The 20869-nt window shown below is 36.0% G+C and overlaps 1 protein-coding gene across 4 annotated transcripts in view; it reads right to left on the bottom strand.

Moving 5' to 3' along the window:
- Window positions 1–20869, bottom strand: part of LOC129361342 (dehydrogenase/reductase SDR family member on chromosome X-like) — a 35002-nt gene that overhangs the window by 8162 nt on the left and 5971 nt on the right. The window contains exons 1-5 of one of the 4 annotated variants that reach the window (XM_055032140.1): window positions 16044–16244; window positions 15713–15933; window positions 14637–14744; window positions 9497–9565; window positions 384–485 (exon numbers count right to left, since the gene is read on the bottom strand). In XM_055032140.1, the coding sequence (XP_054888115.1) occupies window positions 384–485; window positions 9497–9565; window positions 14637–14744; window positions 15713–15818 (385 nt within the window). In that variant the 5' untranslated portion in view covers window positions 15819–15933; window positions 16044–16244. Of the gene's footprint in view, window positions 1–383; window positions 486–9496; window positions 9566–14636; window positions 14745–15712; window positions 15934–16043; window positions 16245–20869 lie in introns of those variants that run through there. The other 3 variants (XM_055032141.1, XM_055032143.1, XM_055032144.1) reach the window with 3 other exon arrangements.

Genomic DNA, 20869 nt, shown 5'->3' with positions numbered 1-20869 from the left:
CAGATGACATGGAGAGCATTCATGAGTATCAAGTTTCTGCATCAGCCCATACATGCTTTGAACTAAACCAATCCATCATGGTTCTGGCTGAATGTTTTCATAGTTGTACTCCTTGGAGGTAAACATCCCAGCACTGTTTCTCCTCCAGAAAACTATCCACCGTGGTTCATCCTCACAGAGAGCATTTTCACCTGTTCATCTCTTTCTTTCACTTCATACCCATCAAATACTATGTGCTAAACTATCACATAAAACCCATAAAATTGCATTGAATTTTGTGGTTATAATGTGACATAATGTGAAAAAAATCAAACAGGTATGAATATGTTTGCAAGGAACTTCATGTAATGACTACAAATTAAGAATATATGTCTCTTACCTACCATTATTTACCAAAATATTGAGTGGCAGGTTCCTCTTCTTGAAGCTGTCAGCAAATTGTTGGACTGACTGCAATGAAGCAAGGTCCAATTTCGCAAACTCCACTGGAATGGACAGAAACACATGCACACACACATGCACACACACACACACACACACACACACACACACCACACACACACACACACACACACACACACACACACACACACACACACACACACACACACACACACAAGTGATTGTAAATGGATTATTCCTGCAAGCACTTTTGCCAGACATCAAAGAGTGTATTAATCGTCTCTTATAGTGGGCTCTCCCACTGCTATGTCTTAGTCCATCATTTCATATCTTAAATTACTAATTTTGTCAGAACCCATCATAGCTTAAGACTTTTCTATGTGAGCTTTAGTGCATGACAAGATAGAGGTAAGAAAACCCTGCAAAGGAGCCAAGATAGCTCTGCGTTTTGGTGATGGTTTATCTTTGAACAGTGTTCCTGCACATTTGTCATGTCAAATTCATTTCTGAAATGGAAAATAGAAAAGTTAACCATGAATTTACTGCTAGTGCTGAGTTCATGTTTTAAATTCTTAGATACCTCTGAAAACTACAAGTAGGTTCAGCGAGAGCAAGCAAGAAAGACAGCATGAAAGCAAGAAAGTATAGAAAATAAAGTGAATAAGAAAGAAGCAAGCAAAAACAAGTTCTTGCTTTACTTGGGCATAAGGAAGGAAATTCATGAAGGAAAAGAATAAAGTATAGACTCAAAGACTTGGAAATTAATTTCACAATTATTAAACACCTGAGGTGTTAAAAAATGAAATGAAACCTCTGGATGCAATTTAAATAACTACAAGCCATCAGTCACAGAAAGTTTCCTGCATGGTTATCGTACAGCAAATGAATAACCGATTTAACAATGTAATGTAACCTTAGGTTTGAAGTTTGTTTTCCCCTCAGAGAATATAAAACTGCAAAAAAAATAAAGGAAACAGAAATTTCTGCTTTTGCAAGAAAGCAAAAAAAAGTCTACATTCTGAAAACTTACTTTTTTGGAGAATTGGAGATTTAAAATGGGTCAAAAAAGTACTACAGTTTTACCAAAATCAAAAGAAGGAATAAAACATTACACCCCCGGAATAATGAAGGCAATAGTATCTTCAAATTGTATTGAGCTCTTGTTTCTGTTTTGTTTTTCATTTACTATTTACTATTTCAATAAATGAAAACATTGATGGGCAATAGAGGTTTTTCTCCAGCGGCTCTCCAGCAGCAAAATGCCTCTTCCGTTGCAGTCATGAATGCAGAGTCATTTCGCATCTCCAGCAGCAAATTGAAAACTCATCTCAAGAAGAAATGGGTTAGATTCTCCCTCCACGATTCATCCACCTCTATATTTATTACAGTTACATTTCAAGCATCATAAGCACAACAACAAGCATGTATCTTTTTTGCTCTCTTTTCTACTGTAGCCAAAATGCACTTAAAATGGGTGTTGGAAGGCACCATGAAAATATGTCATGTGCTGCCTTTTAAACTGCTTCATAATTTGCACAATGACATGACAGTGAAATATAATGTACGCCTCACAGTTTTAGAAAGAATACTGCCTCTTCACAGTAAAAATATTAAAGAGAGGAATTCACAGTTCATTCGGTTTGATAAGAATACTTCAAAAGACATAAATTTGTCAAAATATTTGAAGGCTTTGATCCAAACCTTTATGTCTAAATGCACTTCCTTTATTTCCCAAACCTGAATAAATAAAGGTCTTGGCCAATTTATGCTTTTTTTTTTGTTTGTTTGCTTTCTCTCAAACATAAACATAACAAACAGATCAGGACCTACTAACAGAAGGCAAAAATATATTATTCCTCTGTATAACTCATGTAAGTCTGAAGAGGTTCACATATAATGGACAAAGACAGAAAGAGGACTGAGAGGGAAACAGAGGAGAGGAGATTTGATGGGACTGATAAAAAAAAAAGGCTGCAGAGACAGTGAGAGCGCGGCTGTCCATGACCAAGATCTGATAGCAGACTTATCTCCAGACCTTGTCATTCACCTCTTTCTGACTGCACTTGTGAGACAGAGATTGAAAGGGCGCACAGAGAACATTATGAAAAATGAGAGTGTTTGTGTTTGAATGGCTCTGAGCACGTATTTGCTTCCTTTTGGTGATGCATTTGCCTTTCCAGACAACAGAGAAATTTCTATGTCTCTATGAAGGCAGAATTAATCATGTATGTGAATGATAATGTCAGCATATCAAGAATTTTAGGAAAAATACAATAGTTTTATAGTACAGTATAGTATAAAGTGTAAAGAACGATGTATTTATTCCATGATCTGCCTTCATTCACATGCTTCTGTTTAATAAATTTGTTGTTCAATTAAATGAAATCTATGGTTGCCGACAGTCGTCTTGCTTTGATAAGCGGTCACAGTATACCATATTTTATTACATCTAGTCCAGAGATCAGAGATTTGAACAGGTTAATAACTATATGATTTAATGAAACATCCAAGGTTATCTTAAGTGACAAATCACATGGTCACACACTGAAACAGTTACACTGTGACATAATGGGTACACCTTTAAAATGAACAACCAATAGCAGTAAAAACTGACCACTCTTTACTTGACTGGTGACAGAAAAGCTGCTGAGGGAGCAAGTTCAATAAATATTTTCTAAGCTCAGAGATGTTTTTTTTTTTACTTCCCTCAGAAAACACCTCCTAAATTTCAGCAATCAGCAGATATGTTGTCAAGCTAAACAAACTTGAGCTGAATAAACCAATCAGCGCAGAGAAACCTGCACCGATTGGAATTTTGTGACCGATTCCAATCGGTACCAAAACAACTTAAATTCAATAATCAGAGCTGCACCAAGAGAACTAATAACCCATTTACTATCATTTTAAAACAAAGACAAATTGACCACATCAATCTGCACACTTAGCATAGCAAAAATCTCCATTCTCCATCTGTACATCCTGTAGAATGTAGAGCAATCCTCTGGGAAAGAGATTGAAAGCCCAAAGGATAAAACTGAGCATGTTTACTGAACTCTGATAAGCCTTCCTGCTATCTACTAAAAGTCTTGATCTCTTGCAATCTAAGAGCCTGAACAAAATACAAATAGTATCCCTTTAGAAAACCTTGCTTAGAGTAGAAATAGGTAACTTTTGAATTTTCTTCCCACAGTAACAGCTTCCAGCTCATTTGCATTGTATGATGTGTTCAGTGCTCAAGAAAAACTGAAAAAGATCAGATTTTTGATTTGTTGTTAAATACACACAGAGCACAGAATATTTTTGAAGTTGTGCTGAGAAGTATATTTCATCTTGCAGCTGAAGGTTTTAAGAACAATGTTTTCATCTTCAGAACTTCAAATGAAAAAAAATAAATAAATACCAGTTTTTATAAAGCCAAACATCATGCTGCAAGGGATCTGTAATTTAAAATAACATTGGAGTTCATTTAAAAATATCCTGATGTATATTGTGTATCGTGACAAAGCAAAAATCTATCAGGATATTAGATTTTCCTCATATCCCTCAGCCCTACATAAACAGTTCAACACAGCACAAAAGCAGTGTCACGTCAAACTGAAAAAAAATAAACAACTCATAAAACTAACAATATTTTAGTCTCGGTTTAACAATTCAGCTACAAAGGACGGATGTTTTGATAGAGAAAAAGTAATATATGTCGCTTCAATTTTCAATACAAAATTACATAAATTATGCAGAGAAAGTACCATTTATTTAATCAAATAAAATAATGAAGACCCTTTAAAGTGATATCCAACAAAATGATGAACTTGAAAGAAAACACAGTTACAAAAAATTTAGGTAAGTGCTCACAAGGTTTGCCATTGTGAAATGATATTTTTTTTATAATGTTATGGGTTTTTTTTCAACACTAATGGCTAGTTTAGACTTAAAAAATATAACCATTTCTCATCTGTGGTATCCAAGATTTCCAGCAGTATGAGAAACAAAGATTGTAAAATGTTCCTAAATTTTTCATGCCTGGTTTTCAAGCCTGGATAAACAGGACGTTCCTCCATATTTAACAAAGCAAGTTCTGGTGAACACCTATTTTTATCATAGAAATCATAAAGTACCACCACCATTTTGAAAATCAAGATCAAAAAGAGGTGATGATATAAATTGTAAAAAGCAGAGAAGTTAGAATAAAGAAATTATAGCAGTGCATCTAGTTTCTCATAAATCCCCGTTTCCACCTGGCTTTAACATGATAGTGTTCCGACTCAGGCCACAGTAGTTATGATTTAGCAGGATTACACCTAACTCTGATATTAAAATGCATTGCTGTTAAACACATTAAACTTCTCCCTCTGGCTGCTAAGAGACCAGAGACCCTGCATTAGTCACTAAAGGTGTCGATAAATATCCCTGTGAGAACGGGATGATTTAGCTTTATCCTCTGACCTGATTTCGTGATTGATTTTTGGCCTTAAAATAACACAGTTTGACCCGGACAAAGGCAATAAGATTTGTCATTTAATTACATATCTGAAAACTACCACTTGATTCAAGAGTAAAAAATACACAATGAATGAACCGGTACCTCTGAACAAGCTCTCGGAGACAGCAATATAAATAGATTCACTTTGAGCTGTCTGATAAAACAGTGGAATCCAAGAATATTAGCTCTGGGCAGCATGCCAGTGTCAGCTCCTCCACAGATGTTCTTTATTCAGCTGCTGTAAGGGAGAGGAGGCTGGCTGGTGTTCAGTCAACTCCTGTCTGTACCATTCATGTGATGCTGCAACCACCAGAGTAAAGACAGCTGCAAATCCAAACATGTATATTCTTTCTTAATTATAAAAACATCAAACTAAAAGAATCGTTTAACAGTCATGCATATATTTTCTCTTCACCTTTTCATCAGAGCTTGACGAAAACAAAAAAAAAAAAAAAAAAAAAAAGGAAAACCCGACCATTTTGGAGTTAGGTGAAAGATGAAAGAAATTTAATGCATGTTAACCATACACACTTACACAGCTTGCCTTGCTTCACGCTCTTAAATTAGGTCTATGGTTTGAGGCACATTGTGCTACTTTCAATGCACCGTGACTAAAGTTAGTGGACAGACAGACCTGCCTGCAGCAAATATACAGAAACGGCCGGTGTGTTTATGTACATGTTCATAATTTAAGGTAAAATGCCCTAACTTCATGGACTAGCACTCAATTGCGGTCTAAAGTCATTATCATACACCCGCAGGGCTGTTTTTAGGTTTTCTGGGGACAGAAGCTGTTTTTAAACCAGGCGATACACTGAAAACGGATGCCAGATGGAGCAAAGAGGTTATACTTCTGCTTTGAAAAATACCTGAAACCCACCTTGAATGAAAAAATAAATATTTAAAGCATCATTTAATGTGCTTTAGAAAAGCATTAATATCACTTGACTTTTTTTTTTACATGTATACATTTTGTCGCTTTCACACCACAAACTTTAATGGATTTTGCTGGGGTTTTATGTGATAGTTCAATAAAAATCAAACCTCCGCAGTTCCGCTCCCTTGAGCCATTACATTCAAGAACCCGGGTCACGAACCATTTCGCAACTGAGAATTACTTCATGGGTACCAAGTAATACAAATGGCTATCAGTGTGATACTCAAAATTTCCTTTTAATTACACAACTTATTAATTAATGATTTATCTATCCTTGGAACAGCTCCAAAGGCAATTCATTTGGTCTTCAGGGGCAGCCTTAATGCCAAAAGTATTGTGTTAGTGACCCCTGTTTTGGAACAGTGTTTAAATGTAATTACATTTGGTGTTTACTTCTGCATATTTGAGATATGCAGAATATATACATTATTTTTTTTACATTTTTCTTCACAAAACTATTCAAGTTCAGTCAGATCAAATCAATTCCCTGATGTTTGTTTTGCTAATGTACTTGAATGTAATTTATGTGGCGTTGGACTGTTTTTTGACGTAAGTTTAGGATTACACTGATTTATCATTTTTGATCCCATCTTGGAGTCTCAGTGGACATTTCATCTCTTGGCAGTTGAGATGTCTCCTGCCATTTGTACATTTTTGCTGTAAAAATAAAAACACTACACTTTTGTGAGCTCGCCCTCCCATGTGGACCAACTTCCATAAGTTGGTACTTTTGCTTACTCTAAGAGCCAATTGTCAGCTGCCTGAAAACCACCGAGATGACTTCAGATGACTGTAAAACATGTAACCACTTCTTTAGACTTCAACTTCAGAATTTCAATTTTTAGATTTTAACACAGATACTCAATTGGAACTCGGTCTGGTCTTTGACTAGGCTGTCCAAACAGATGGGCATGCCTGGATCTAATCCATTCCATCATAGCTCTGTCTGTATGTTTACGTTAAACATACAGACAGACCTGTCCTGCTAAAACGTTAACTTCTGCTACAGTCTCAGGATTTTATTCCAGCCATTCTTAGAAGATTCTGTATTTATCTACAACTTTATATCAACTCTGTCCAGCTTCTCTGTCCCTCCACACACCTTGACACTACCACCATAATGTTTCACCATTGAGACAATGCACATGGTTATGCATTGTTAATTTTCACACAAGAGCACCTTAAAAAAAACTAAATGTTTGTTGTGTCCAATTAATAACTTGTGGCAACAAGAAATTGCATTTGCTTTTGCACCACAAGGTGAATGGCTAAAAAAAAAAGTGCTGTTAACAGATTCTTCCCCTTCAGATGTGGATCTCAGCAGCTCCTCCAGAGTTACCATGGCCCCTCTTGGAAAACCTCTTAGACAGACTCACAAGCCTGTGGACTTTTGGATTTGCAGTTGTGCCAAGTTATATTTTTGGATTATAGAATGCTGTTGGTTCAGTAATAAATGAGAGGTTTGGTTTGATTTATCTCCAGATAGTGAGATAAAAAGATGTGTCTTCTAAGTTGTTGCATGTCGACTTCTAGTTTCAATTGTATTTGCAAGATTGAGACTAAAAGATAAATGATGCATGAATGAACTAGAACATATGAAGACATTCAGCATTGAAGTGGATTTTCTTTCCACTGGTGACACCATGAAGTGATCAGATGAAACTACCTCTGAAACCCACATGTCTATTATAAACTGTCGCCAATTTCTCCCAACAGACAAATGTGCACAAACTGGGAAAGATGCCAAAGGCTTTTTGGACAGAGATGTTTAAGCTGTTGCCTCACATACTAATGAGAATCCATTACTGTCTCGCTCCACTCACCCGAACACACGCACATCAACACATTCGCATTCAGCGCACAAGCAGCTGGCTGTAGACACCCCATGTCCCTTCTGTCTCAGTGTCTGCCAATTACAAAAGAAGTAATCAATTCTACCATGGCCGCATCCAGGGAAATCGACTTCAATGACACCGGCTACATGCCTGCTGTCTAAGTACCTGACACCCTCAGCCCTCTGCGGCCTCCCACCACAAGGCCGAAGCACACATGCCAAAGTCGTGCTCAATAAATGGCAATGCTCAACTGAGAACTACTCTACCCAAATAAACAAAATGACCGGTATTCAACATTTTAATAAAAATATGACTGTAATTTGCAAGGACAGGTGGTGATGCAACACAGTGGTGATCAGCAAATCCAGGAGCTTTTTAAACATGGCGTTAAATCAGAACTGCTATCAAAATAAGAAACGTGCAAACAAGAAAAATTGCAGTTTTGCTTTGTTGCGTCTTTGTGCTTTTCTAATCCAGCGACATATCTTTAGACAGACTGATGTTTCTTTCAGCTCTTTTCATTTCATACCTTCCTTTTTTCAGATTGAAATTTCAGATGGCGAAAATAGTCAGTTAAAGCATTTTGTTGACCACCCATAGATAACTCAATTTAATAGGTCCCCCCAAATTTTTTTTTTCATGATTATTATGATCATCATCATTATTATTATTACAATAACATATAAAATGGATTTTGAAAAGTCCCCACATGATGGAAATCATGACAAGAAAATGGTAGGTAGTGAAACAAAATGTGTTGACTGAAAAAACTGAAGTTGCTGTTTAAGATCCAAACTCGCAAACAAAAACCAACAAGTAGAAAATATGTACAATTAAGGATAAACTTGAATTGGCTGAATTCAAGTTTATCCTTTAAACCTGGAAATCTAGGTCAGAACCTTGAAAATCTAGAGATAGGAAATCTATTTCAAAATTCTGATTGGTGCAGCTCCTAATTCAAAGAACCAAAAATCACATATTTGAACTATTGCTAAATCTAAAAGAGGCAAATAAACGTAAAGCCTACTAGTGATGTGTATTTTGCACTGTTTTACAAAAGAATCACCTATAAATTCAAGTTAAATATAGTTTGACTTGAAATTCAAGTCAAGCATAACTTCAATTGTGATGAAAATACAATGTAGTTCAAACTCAAGGCCTCTTCAACAAAGAAAGGAATAAGTTATGACATTCTTGTCATGGCACTGGTGGAATTGATGGTGCTTTGAAGGTCAGCCGATTTAATTTCTCAACACTGAAGTTAAGAGAACCCTGTAAGCCTTCGTCGATGAAGTGATAAATTTCAGCTATCAATTGTCTCTTCTCATCTCCATCACCTCCTCTGTGGCTTCATTTCTTTTCCTGCCTCCTTTCTAGAAACGGTTTTCTTTCATTTATCTTTTGTCACGATGTCCTCCTTTTTTTCTGCCTGGGTGCAGCACATCTTTCACTGGAAAACCATGTCTGTGTTCAAATTCATCAACATGGCAGCACAAATCTGAATGGTTGCCAGGTTCTGGGTTTACAGCTGTTGGTCAGCCTGGGTTTTGAATGTAGAGAACAGGAGCGAGAAAACAGCTGAAAGTATAGTGCTTGTGCTGTTTGTACTCCTGCAGTATTTTTATGTCTTTGTTCATCATGGGCACTTCAGTTAGTTAAGAATAGATTAATTAAAGCTTTTGTTTATTTGCCGGCAGGTGTACAAACAGGTGTATGTGCTTAGATTCTAAAAACAAAGCTGAGATAGTCTTTACTCAGCTTTTCCACAAAACATTTCATTGCTAAATTAAGTCTGCTTTATTAGAAGTATTTGCGTGAATGTTCATGTGTTTATAGTACTACCTCTGGCCTCCTTGTCCTCTTCACAAATCCTTTTGATGGCAGCAAGACCCCTCTGCTCATCCCTTCCACCTAAAATAGAGATACACAGAGACACAGATGAATATTATGTCTGACAAGGCCTTCAAGGCTTTTAAAAGAGAAATACATGCAGCTTTTCTGTTATGCAAGTCTTCTATTTCTTCATTTTACAAAACCATATTTCCAAGACGGGTCCTTCAAATTAAATGAAGACTGGAAGAAAGCTCTGCGGAGTTAAGATCTACCTGTTAAAAATTTTATAAACATCTTTTTTAACTTATTGAAATCTTGATACAGACTGCAACGTTGATTTTAAAAAGTTAAGACATGTTAATACAGAGTTTTAAGGCAAAGCATAATATCACTGTGAATTTCTTTACAGTCTGGGCCCAATAAGCAGCTCTTTTTATCTAATTGGACCATTATTAGGATGATTAGACAAAATTTAGCTAAAGCATGTCATCTCTTCATATTCCTTCAGTTGATAGATGTCTCAGATAACACAGATTGACAAGCATAAAATAGTGCTTTTGCACCAATTTAGTAGGTTCCAAGGAGCTACTAGTCAAACACCTGGGATTTCTTGGCATGGTGCACACTGTTCTTAGAAAGATGTGAATGGAGAACACAAGTGGAAAAAGCTTTAGAGAAACGAGATAAAACAACACTGTTCATATGCAAATTTCAGAATTGTACAACCCTAAAAAATAAGACAAATCCAAAGCACTGAATCTGAATGATACATCTGGCTTTGGAGGTAATTCAGCCGCTTTACAAGAAAGATGGATCAAAAATGTTTTTAAAAGATGAGGTACTCACAAGAATCTTTAAAAAGAGTGAAATTAGAAACTGAAAATTATAGAGTGCTTTCGCAAATTTAAAACAAATCTAAAATGTTGATGTAATGGGTGATTTTATGTCAAGTGGATGGATAAATGTCAAACTATTTCAAATTTGTCTTAATATATATTAAATTTAAAAAGATTTAAACTGACAATTAACAATTCCATATTTTATATGATATTTATGCTGAATTTATATCACAGTGGAACAAAAATATAACAAGTTTCCCAAATCTCACCAAAATCCCCAAGTAATGAGCCTGCAATAAAAAAAAATTATCATTTGAAAAATGTACAGTATTACAATTTCCTTATGGCGTTGATAAAAAATTTTGTATTTTATATTTTAAACTTTAGTAATTCTGAAAGAACTTTATCAGCCTCTGACTGTGTCTTAATGAAAAACTGGCATTATTAAAAGTAAAAGCACAAATATATAAATACATATTTTTGTTTTTATTTTTTATTATGTCAGTTTTGATCCTCTATGTATCTTAATGTGAAATGGAAGTTGAACATTTTTGAATTAACTAGGAGTTCTTAAATTCAACTAAAAAAATAACATCAAAGCAACCCAAAGTAAAAAGATGCAGAGACAAAGACAAAAAGAAGATGGGTGTCTCTTGCTGGACTATACAGAACAAAAATGCAATTACTATACAATTCATCTTAATTTTAGAACTAAAAAAATTTGAAACAAAACTAAGTATGAAAAACGTCACGAGTTAGTCTGCCAAACAAATACAGCCCCCATCAATACAAACTTCAGGAAATGACATTTAACAAAATGCGACACCATAAAAATATCTGAATATTTAATTTGATATAAGAATTTGCCACATATTGACAAACAAACTCATGAATAAACACACACACTAAGAGTTTCACTTAAATCTTTACAAGGCAATACACACGTTCACATTTTCTCTCTGACACACTAATCTTGGATTATTACACTTGGCTTTTCAAGGGCACGGCATTATTTGCCCCGATGCACTGTGGTTCAGTCGAGGCTCATGCATGTGGCTTCTCTGCATGTAATGGCAGAAGGGTGGCACAAACACACAGGAAGCAGACAGCAGAGGGTCGGAGTCTTTCTGTCCTTTTATTTATTTCCTTTTTGACAATCACTTAAACGGCACATTAATAGACAGGCTTTACACTACAGAAAAAAAAATCTATTGAACTGTTTCCAGACAAAGCTGCTCAATAAACTTCTGTGACACCATTTTTGTTCAGAAGTTGCTTAATAAACAAATCAGACAACACAGACCAAAACAGAACATTTTTGAAGCACATTCACATTGTTTTGTGGATGAATATTAAAACACAGCTCCCTGAACACACCAGTACAATGTGGTAAAATGTTGGTGGCAGCATCCTGCCTCTGGAATGCTGTCCTTCACGAGTTACCAAAAACAATGAAAAAAAATGCAAGGAAATCATAGAAGTTAGAACTTGCAAAACGTTTTAAGACTGAAGGGAAGTTCAGATCCAGTAGCACTCAACAATTAAATGCTTATTTAATATATTTGAAAATCATTCATAAATTCCTTACATTACAGAATTACATGACATCTTGTTTTGTCCTGTCATATAAAACCCCTGTAGAGTACTTTGACGTTTATAGCTGTTCTGTGACAAAATGTGAAAATGTTTAAAGGGCAGGAAGGTTATTGGAATGCACTATAGATAAGCTCTGCGATGATACACACAAAAATGGGCCATTAGAAAGATAGTTTTTGTAAACATAGAACTAATGCCTCTCACCTTGTTGGAAAAATTACTCAGTATATTCTTTATTGTCAGAAAACAAAAACTATCAGGTTTTATTATTTAGTTGTCATGGAATGTTAATAAATGATAGGTATGATCTCCTCTCCTTTTGCTGTTGACAATATATTTGCCATATTGACAGAGTTGCCCCGTTTCAGACAGAAATGTTTACAAAGGGGAGTTTTAAAACAAATTGTGCAGAGATTTATGAAGTTCTGACAAGTGCAATCTGCTGGCAGTGACATTATTATCCATCAGAGATGTGAGTCTTAAATTTGTGAATGAAGTACCTGCGAGAGGCAATGCAAGATAAGGAAAATTTATCAGGAATAGGAAAAGAAAGGAACATGTCTATAGGGATTATTTTGTCTGATACAAATGCATAACATCTTTTAGAAACTGAATTCCTTAACCATGAAAAATAACTGCAATCACTTGTGTTTGTTTAATTTTTCTTTTTTAAAATCATACACTATCACTTCTATGTCTGATTTCTGTTCCTGTTATCACCTGCAGTGTCATTGGTCTTCTGAATATTAACAATAAAATTGCCAATGGGATGAATGCAGATATTTAGACTAAGAAATTTGTGTATTTTCCACAATGGATGGAAATCAAATTTGGGTATTAAAGATGATGTTAATTTAAATTCACTTTTACTTATTTTTCTATTAATACACAGGGATTTAAAGAAAACACTACCAGACTTTTAAAATGTTCGCCAACCAAAAATAAGTAAGGAGCAAACAAATTATTTACTAACTTGTTTTTTTTTAAGTGAATTAATTACGTAAAATGTGTATTGTTCCTGGATTAAAAAGTATATTTTTGAAATTCCACATTAATTTATTCATCAAAATAATCAATATTTTATCTTATCCCTCAAGTTAAAGAAAAAAATATGATCAAGTGTTGTGTGGGTGTAACATGACAAAATGTGGAAAAGTTCAAGGAGTTATTTCATTTTAGCGAGGCACTCTGCTGCAGTTTCAAACCTGATATCCATCACGACGGAGCAGAGGCTCAAAACAAACTCACCTCCTCACACAAGCACTATGTTCACACTCTACCTGAAATATGCATCCACTCCATTATCAGAGCGAGATCCACTTTACCATAAATATTCACACTTCATGAATTCGGTTGGTGGATTTGCAATGGAGATACGTGCGCCGTTATCAGATGTGGGATTAGTCTAAAAATCACAAGGGATTGTCTGAAGCCGGAATAGACACTTGACTGAGTTCTTTTGTGGTTTATTTATTCATCCATAGCACACTCTTCTAAGTGGCAAATCTCATTATTGTACAACTGGAATTCTAGCAAACACTCTGACTTTCTGCTGTACAGTCTAAGCGTAATAGTGAATACTGCTGATTTTGTTACAGTGTAGCAATGTAGTCCCTGTGATTAATAAATGTTTGCCAAACAGCAACAATGCTACTAAACCTCTGCAGAAAGGTTCATTATTTATTATGTGTTTTAGGAACTGATACTAAATTCACTGTTCTTACATATGGCACACATATAGAGATTTGTGTGCCATTTTTACTGCTATCAGTATTTCTTTGTGGGAGTTTTTTTTTTTTTTGGAAACTAAAAATCTTGAACTACAATTTCAAATTTTGATTGCGTCCGTATGTGGGCCTGTGAAGAGGCCAGTTTAACCACTTTGCACCACATTGCTAATTTAAATTTAGACACAAATTGCACCTAATGACACCTAAACTAGGTAATACAGAGTGAGAGCTCACACAATACATCAAACTGAATAGAAAACTATTTCTCCGACTCTCATATTTTCCTTGTGTGCAGCACAGCTTTTGAGAGTGGCTCCTGATTCCCCTTTTAGGAGCAATCTTGCTGTGAGTCATAAGTTGAACTGGCTCAGGTTGGGGAGACATCTGACGGCAGATGGAAACGGCTAAAGCAACCAAAAGACGAGCCAGCAGGTGGCACACTTTTATGTGGGGTGCCACCAGCTGGCACCCTTCATGAAAGCCTACACTTTTATGTAGACCCTTATGAAGCCATAGGAGTTCAAGAGTGGCTTGTTTTAGGTTTCTAGTTTTAATAGTATTTGTGATATTTGCTTGATTTTATTTGTATGGTTTAGTGAATTGAGTAGTTGTCATGCAATCACAAGATTGAAGGTTAGGTTCCAGCTTCTTCCTGTCACGTGTCAATGTAACAGTGCTTTAAATGGTAAGTTTAAGTGATCTGTTGGGAGTCATGTGTCAAAAGAAGAAATAATACAGCTAACTATATGACAATGAAAATACTGGTACAAGAATAGAAAACTAGTTACATTTCAGAATTTTTATTTTCTGTAGTATTTTTTTTAATACTATAACTCTATTACAAAAAACACTCTTATTATGAACCGGATAAAACTCTATTAAAACTATTTTACAACCTAAGAAATTTAACCTATACTCTGAGGATATACCTTGTATGCATATGTTTGCATCTTCATCTGAGTGATGTGGTGCTTGATACTGTACCTATGATAACATGTGCTCCCAGTCTGGCCAAATGCCGGACCACCTCATAGCCGATTCCCCTGCCTCCTCCTGTCACTATGGCAACCTTGCCATCTTGACGGGGCATCACTGGCAAAGTCAGAAGAAGACACATATATCAGAAAGAATATAATTCCATATAACTAACCTACACTGTTGACAGTCTACAAAATTCATGTATACTTCAAGTATAAAATAATTAAATTATGGTATATTTATGTGCTTTAAAACAGATTAATTTAATTTATTTATTGATGCATTGTCAACTCACAATAAACATTATCACAAGGCAGCTCTACAGAGCAAATAAGGGACAGATATCCATTAACATAGAATAAGTTTCAATCCAACTCCATGAACTCCAGATCAATTCATCAATGCCAAACTGTACAAATGTAGCTTGGTACCCAGAGCAGGGTACCAAGCTGGTGCTACACAATCTGATGAGTGAAAATTCTCGTTGCAATATCGGTGTGTGAAATATTGCGACCAGAGAAGTACGGTGGCCCTGAGGAGAATGCAGATTTTCAAAATATTGTAATCCATGGCATAATATTGTAATGACAGGAATAATAAAACAATCACATGACGTGAGCTTTCACACATTAAATATGAGAAATTAAATTGACCAAAGGTCAAGCGTTTTCTTTGATGGACATGAGCTTATATAGGATTTCAATTTCTCCAAACCAAACTGCATTTTAAAAATGTACTATTTAATCTCAAATCCCCCTGGAACAAATAAAAACGCTTCGAATCGCAAATGTTTATATTTAATGTAACTAATAGGTCATCCCGGAAAATTCGGCAACATAATCAACCCAATAAAACATTTTAAAGCAGTGTTTTAAACCTTTTGTATACCCTAGCTAGCATGGCTACTTTAGCATAACACGTTAACTGACGAAATAAAGTTAACGGCTCACTCACTGAATTAGAATGAGCAGGGCAGCTGCTGTATGCTCATGCTCCCTCCAGTTAATTAAGTCGATACAACGCTGAGTAGCCGACAACTTGTCTAATATTTGGTGTGACAACTGAAATCGAAATGCACTAACCTGGAAGTTTTAAAGGTTTGCTTAGTAGCTGATCCAGCAGGACCTTAAACCCAAGCAGGTACAGCTTGATAGCAGGGAGAAGACGAAATCGAAGGGCAGCCCACATCCTTGGCAGGGTGTGCAAATGCAGCAGAAATCAGTCAATCTAGACAGGCAGAGCGATGCAAGCCTGTGGGACACATTCCAATACGACGTTTGTGCATCCTCGCTTCCTTGCAATTCTGCATGACACACACAGTTTGAACCCTGGTTAACTTTGCCAGTATTTTTCCTTTGAAGAGTTGTTCTAAAAATACATTATGCCTTCAACTCTTCCACAACTGTGACATACAGAGGAGTCTGTTTGATGCGCCTTCTCTGTAGTTCCTGCATATTGCTTCTTTCAGCTCACTGACTACCTCATTAACTGCTGCCAGAGAGGTCACACACTTCTGAAGCAACAGCCATTTGACACTCCAGTCTGATCCATAATTTCCCCAGACAGGCTTTAAGAGCGTGTGTCTAGAGCTGAAGAAGCCTCTGTCCGCAGCGCCGTTAGACTTTTGACTGACTGATGGCAGTTAGCTTTTCCTCTCCTGGGATTATTTCAGTCTGTCACAACCGTCTTCTGTTACTGGAGACTTCCATGATGATGGTTAAAGAAAACCTTAAGCAAGGCCAGTGCCCAGCAACATAACTTTTTCAAGTTTTCAACATGTTACAGCTACAAAATATTTTAATGTGATTTAAATTGATACATCTATTTTTCTCGCAAATAAAAGTCCGAACAATTTAACATATTTATTGCTCCAAATTCCAAATTTCCACTACAATTTATTAGCTTTATGCATATAATGATTCAAATTCTTATTTGCAAAATAACCAAAGCACATACAGATTTGAGAGCTTAGGTGAAAATCTGAAAATTCTTCTCTTCAAAATAGCCCAGCCTGAATCTGACTGGATGGAGAACATATTTGAACTGGAAAAAAATCAACTCTTGACACATATTTAGGCATTTTGCCTAAAGCCATTACAAGCTATACATCAGAAAAAGTTGAATGTCTGAAAAACGTTTATTGTTATTTAACACTTCATTATTTTTCTTGCTTTCACAAATAGTTGAATGCTTTATCAGCTTTTGTTGTCAGCGGAATGCATTAACTTACATCAGCAAATAAATGTTAAATCCTTCAAGTAATTGATGACTGTGCAACTATAATCTAATTTATTTAAAAGCCAAAGTGCCCTCAGTTAAGGATTATTTCTATCCCTTAAAAGGACACCTGTTACTTTATATGGAAATCACAGTGTACTTTAAAGTCCAAGTCAAAATCACCTATGATAAATGTGCCAAGTGGAAATGAATTAATCGTGCTCCCTGAAATAATATACTTACTGTTTTATATCAGAAGGAAGCAACTCCCTTTGAATAGTTCAGAACACATTGCTTTTATCTAGTATGAACAATGATGTAAATTTCAAATTTAAATGTATGAATTTATTTGGCAATGAGCTTTAGCATTTCTGTAAATGTGGCAGAACTACCCGATGGCTGTTTTTCTCTGATAAATAAATGTGAATGAATGATATTTGCTTGTTTGCCTTTTAAGAGTTCTTATTGTATTATTTATTCAGATTTTCAAGATTTATCTTGAAACATACAAAATGTCCTAATCACATTTACCTTTTTTGCAGTTCAGTATTCATGGAGACAGATATTTGTGGATTTTTTGCAAAGCATAACCCCAAATAATTTTTATAAAATTAATCTATCTGCTGATTTTTTTGTAGAGCATATTTGAAAAGTTCAATAGATAATTCAACTGGGAAGCTACTTTACATGCTGTTGGCTAGCATTTGCAAAGCAGCCAATACAGGAGAGCCATTTATTTTCCTTGACACCGATTGGATGTAGTGTATCCATCAAGAGCGGATATATGGAGTACTGTATAATTTAGCTTCTATGGAGGTTCTGGGGTTCACTGTGTATTTAATAGTACAGTATATGTGGTGTTTGAACTATTAAAGTAGGAGTGAGTGAGCGTTTTTAGAGGGGTGACTGAAATATATGCAGATTTTAGCCAATCACAGGCGATCCCTAAGCCCTGCAAATACTGGGTTTCCATTATATCTGATTCAGTCTATCAGATACAATGGATAGTGGAAGAAGCTCTACTTCTTCTTTCTGATGGAGCTGAGTCATAAGGAAACCATTATCAGTGCTCCAAGTTTAATTTCAAAGTGGCTGCTTCAGTTCCTTCTGATGTTTTGGCACTTTTTCATGTACTTCTTTATTTCATTCCTGTCTTATTTTTACTTTAAAAATATATATTTTCAAATTCAAAGCAGTAATTTATCTGAAGATGAAGTAACACATTGAAATTAATTGAAAGATTTAAAGAAATACACATCAAGAATATGCATTTTAGAAAGTAGTTTGTAACAAAACAATCTAATAGTTTCCATAAAATAACATTTGCATTTTGCAGTTTACCTTAGTTATAATTTCATTTTATGTGATTACCATTCACAAATATTCCATTATTTACCAATATTGTGTAAAAACAAAGATAAAAATATTAAACATTTATTGAAAAAAGGTAAACTCATTTGCAAACAAAATTGTTGTTTTATTGGAGTGTATATTAATATGAAAATGTTTGGATATAAATTTCATGCAATTATTGTGTTGTTTAGCAGAACAATTCTACCACTTTATAGGTGTACTAAACAAGTTAATTTAGCAATGCTATTAAAATAGGACATGACACAAATGTCAGTTTCCCTTAATTGTCCCTCCTTAATATGGAAAAGACAAGAGAACATAGCATTCAGGTAAAGACAAACTCCAGTAAGTCTACAATTCATAATGTGAACAAAAATAAATCAATCAAAATCAATATGACTCCCATGGGAAAACATGTAGAGGCAGACTGCTATAGTGATGGCCCACAATTGGCTAAGGAGACAGCTAAATGATCACTGGAATTCAAAGCAGGTCAACCAAGCTCTCCCTCATTTCAATGTAATTATAATCATTTCTACTAAAGACAGGCTTGGGGCTTTCACTGTATGAAGCAGCCTTTTTCTTCCCACTGACAGCAAAATAGTCAGTATTAAGTTGTGTCTTGCCTACAGTCCAATAGTTAAGTTCGGGATACAACAGCATCACTGACAAGCGGTTAGCCTCAGTTATTAAAGTCTGCTCTGGAAGGCAGACAAATAAGCAGCAACATAAAGAGAATGCACCATTGTGAGTCTGCAGACGGAGGCTGCGTGTACATTTAAATATGTGTGCACTGCTACTAAGGCGGGCTAAAAGGGTGTGTTTCTCTCTCTGGTCGTGTACACATGCTCGTGTTTGTTCTGCAGCCTGAGAGGTTCAGGGGGTCAGCAAAGCGAACTGGCCTGCCATTGTTTAAAGGAAATCGCATCTCACGCATGACTGTAGGATGATTATTTAGGATGATGGGACATCAGGAAGCACACAGATACACACACGCGCACACGCACAACAGGATGAAGACACATAGGAGACAAGCTGGGAACAGTACATGACAGGAGGGTGTGTGATGTAAATAACATGTGAACACCATCAAAATAGCTCCAACCGACAGCCACCCAGTCCTTTATGACAGCTACAGGCTGACTGCAAAGCACAACTTGTCTTACTTAAGACTACAGGCTGACAACAGTTCAGTAGGATTTTTGGATCTGCATGTGTGCTCTGACAGTTAAAATGTAATTTTTACTTCATGACTTGCATATCTGGAAAGAACATTTTTGCAGAAAATGACTTTTTGAAGTGTTGTTCTTTTTAATACATTTGCTTTTGTGTAAAAAAAGAAAAAAGAAACACCAAAGGAGATGGGAGGTGAAGTGCCATATCTGAAAGAAGGGAATTGGTTTGGGTGTGTCGTGGGCAATTTGATCTTAGGAGTGCAACAGCCTGTGTGAATCAATGCCGGCTTTTTTGGCAGTTTGAGCTCCATCTTGTGCAGCTTTTCTTCAGAAGCTTCCTTCACTTAAGAAGCAGAGAATCAAGGTTAGGCTTAAATAGCTCAGGATTTGAAAGACAACGCTACCGGCTACAAGGCGTTTCGCCAATAAAGATACTGTGCATGTGCACATGCAAGTAACACTAGTCCCCAGGGGTTGTCTTACAACCTAAAAGATGCATAGTGCATATGTTTTTGGCCCTCTGTCCTTTAGTACCCAGAGTAAGCCAGTTGCCTTCATTAGTCACCTAATAAGTCCTTATGCAATTTAAATTTAATATCATCACTTAGTATCATCACATCACCGCTTCAGAGGTTTTAGAAAACACTGGTGAACAAACAGCATAATGAAGATCAAGGAACACAGCTACAAGGCTGGGATACATCTCTAGACAAGTGTATTGCAAGATGGATTGAGCTAAATACAAAACAATCATGGAAAAAAAAACTGCTTAATGCAAAGGACTAGAGATAAGATGAATTTTTCCCATCCAGGTACAGGTTGGTACGCAAGTTTATGACCTGGTGTAGTTCCTCCACCACATGTGTGTTTTATATATATACATGTATTATTTTTGGTTTCTGCTTATTTTATGATCAATTGAATATAGTATTTATGGTACTATTGTATACACTCTTTTGAAGCTCTTTGGAAACAATCCAAAATCAATTAAAGTGTCTGAGGGGTTAAATCAACCCACAGCGGCGCAGTTTTGGTTTTATTTCATGCCTTAGCTGAAACAAGAAAAGCCCATAAAAAACTGTAGAAACAGAAAATTGTAGATGATAAAGATGTATGGGAATCCCATGAGAGGAGATCCAGGGTGATATTTATGCTCCTTTGATGTCTGAGCGTTCACCGGAACACGTGGGTGGAACAGGCAGTGGACTCCTGGAGAGCCGATTTGGAAGGTTTTGTGTCATGTGAGGCTGCTGCCTCTATAACTTTTCCAGAGGGAGAGAAGCCAAAGGCCAGCTTGTAAACACTGAAAGTGAAACTGAAATTCTTGCATGTGGGTAACCCTTCAACATTGCGGTCAAATGCAGTATGGCACCTGGGTCTAATATTATAATACACAGAGTTCATTAGCAGTAACAGTTCTGTTATCTGTAGTAGTAATAGGAAGATGGCACTTGAGCTTTTCAGAAATTTGTAGACACCCGGAGGGGTTTGTAG

This window comes from Poeciliopsis prolifica, unplaced genomic scaffold (assembly GCF_027474105.1).
Source record: "Poeciliopsis prolifica strain line A6 unplaced genomic scaffold, Auburn_PproV2 SCAFFOLD007, whole genome shotgun sequence".
In the NCBI taxonomy this organism is placed as follows: domain Eukaryota; kingdom Metazoa; phylum Chordata; class Actinopteri; order Cyprinodontiformes; family Poeciliidae; genus Poeciliopsis; species Poeciliopsis prolifica.
The sequence above is the reverse complement of the archived record's forward strand: the minus strand, read 5'-3'. Positions and strand labels throughout refer to the sequence as shown.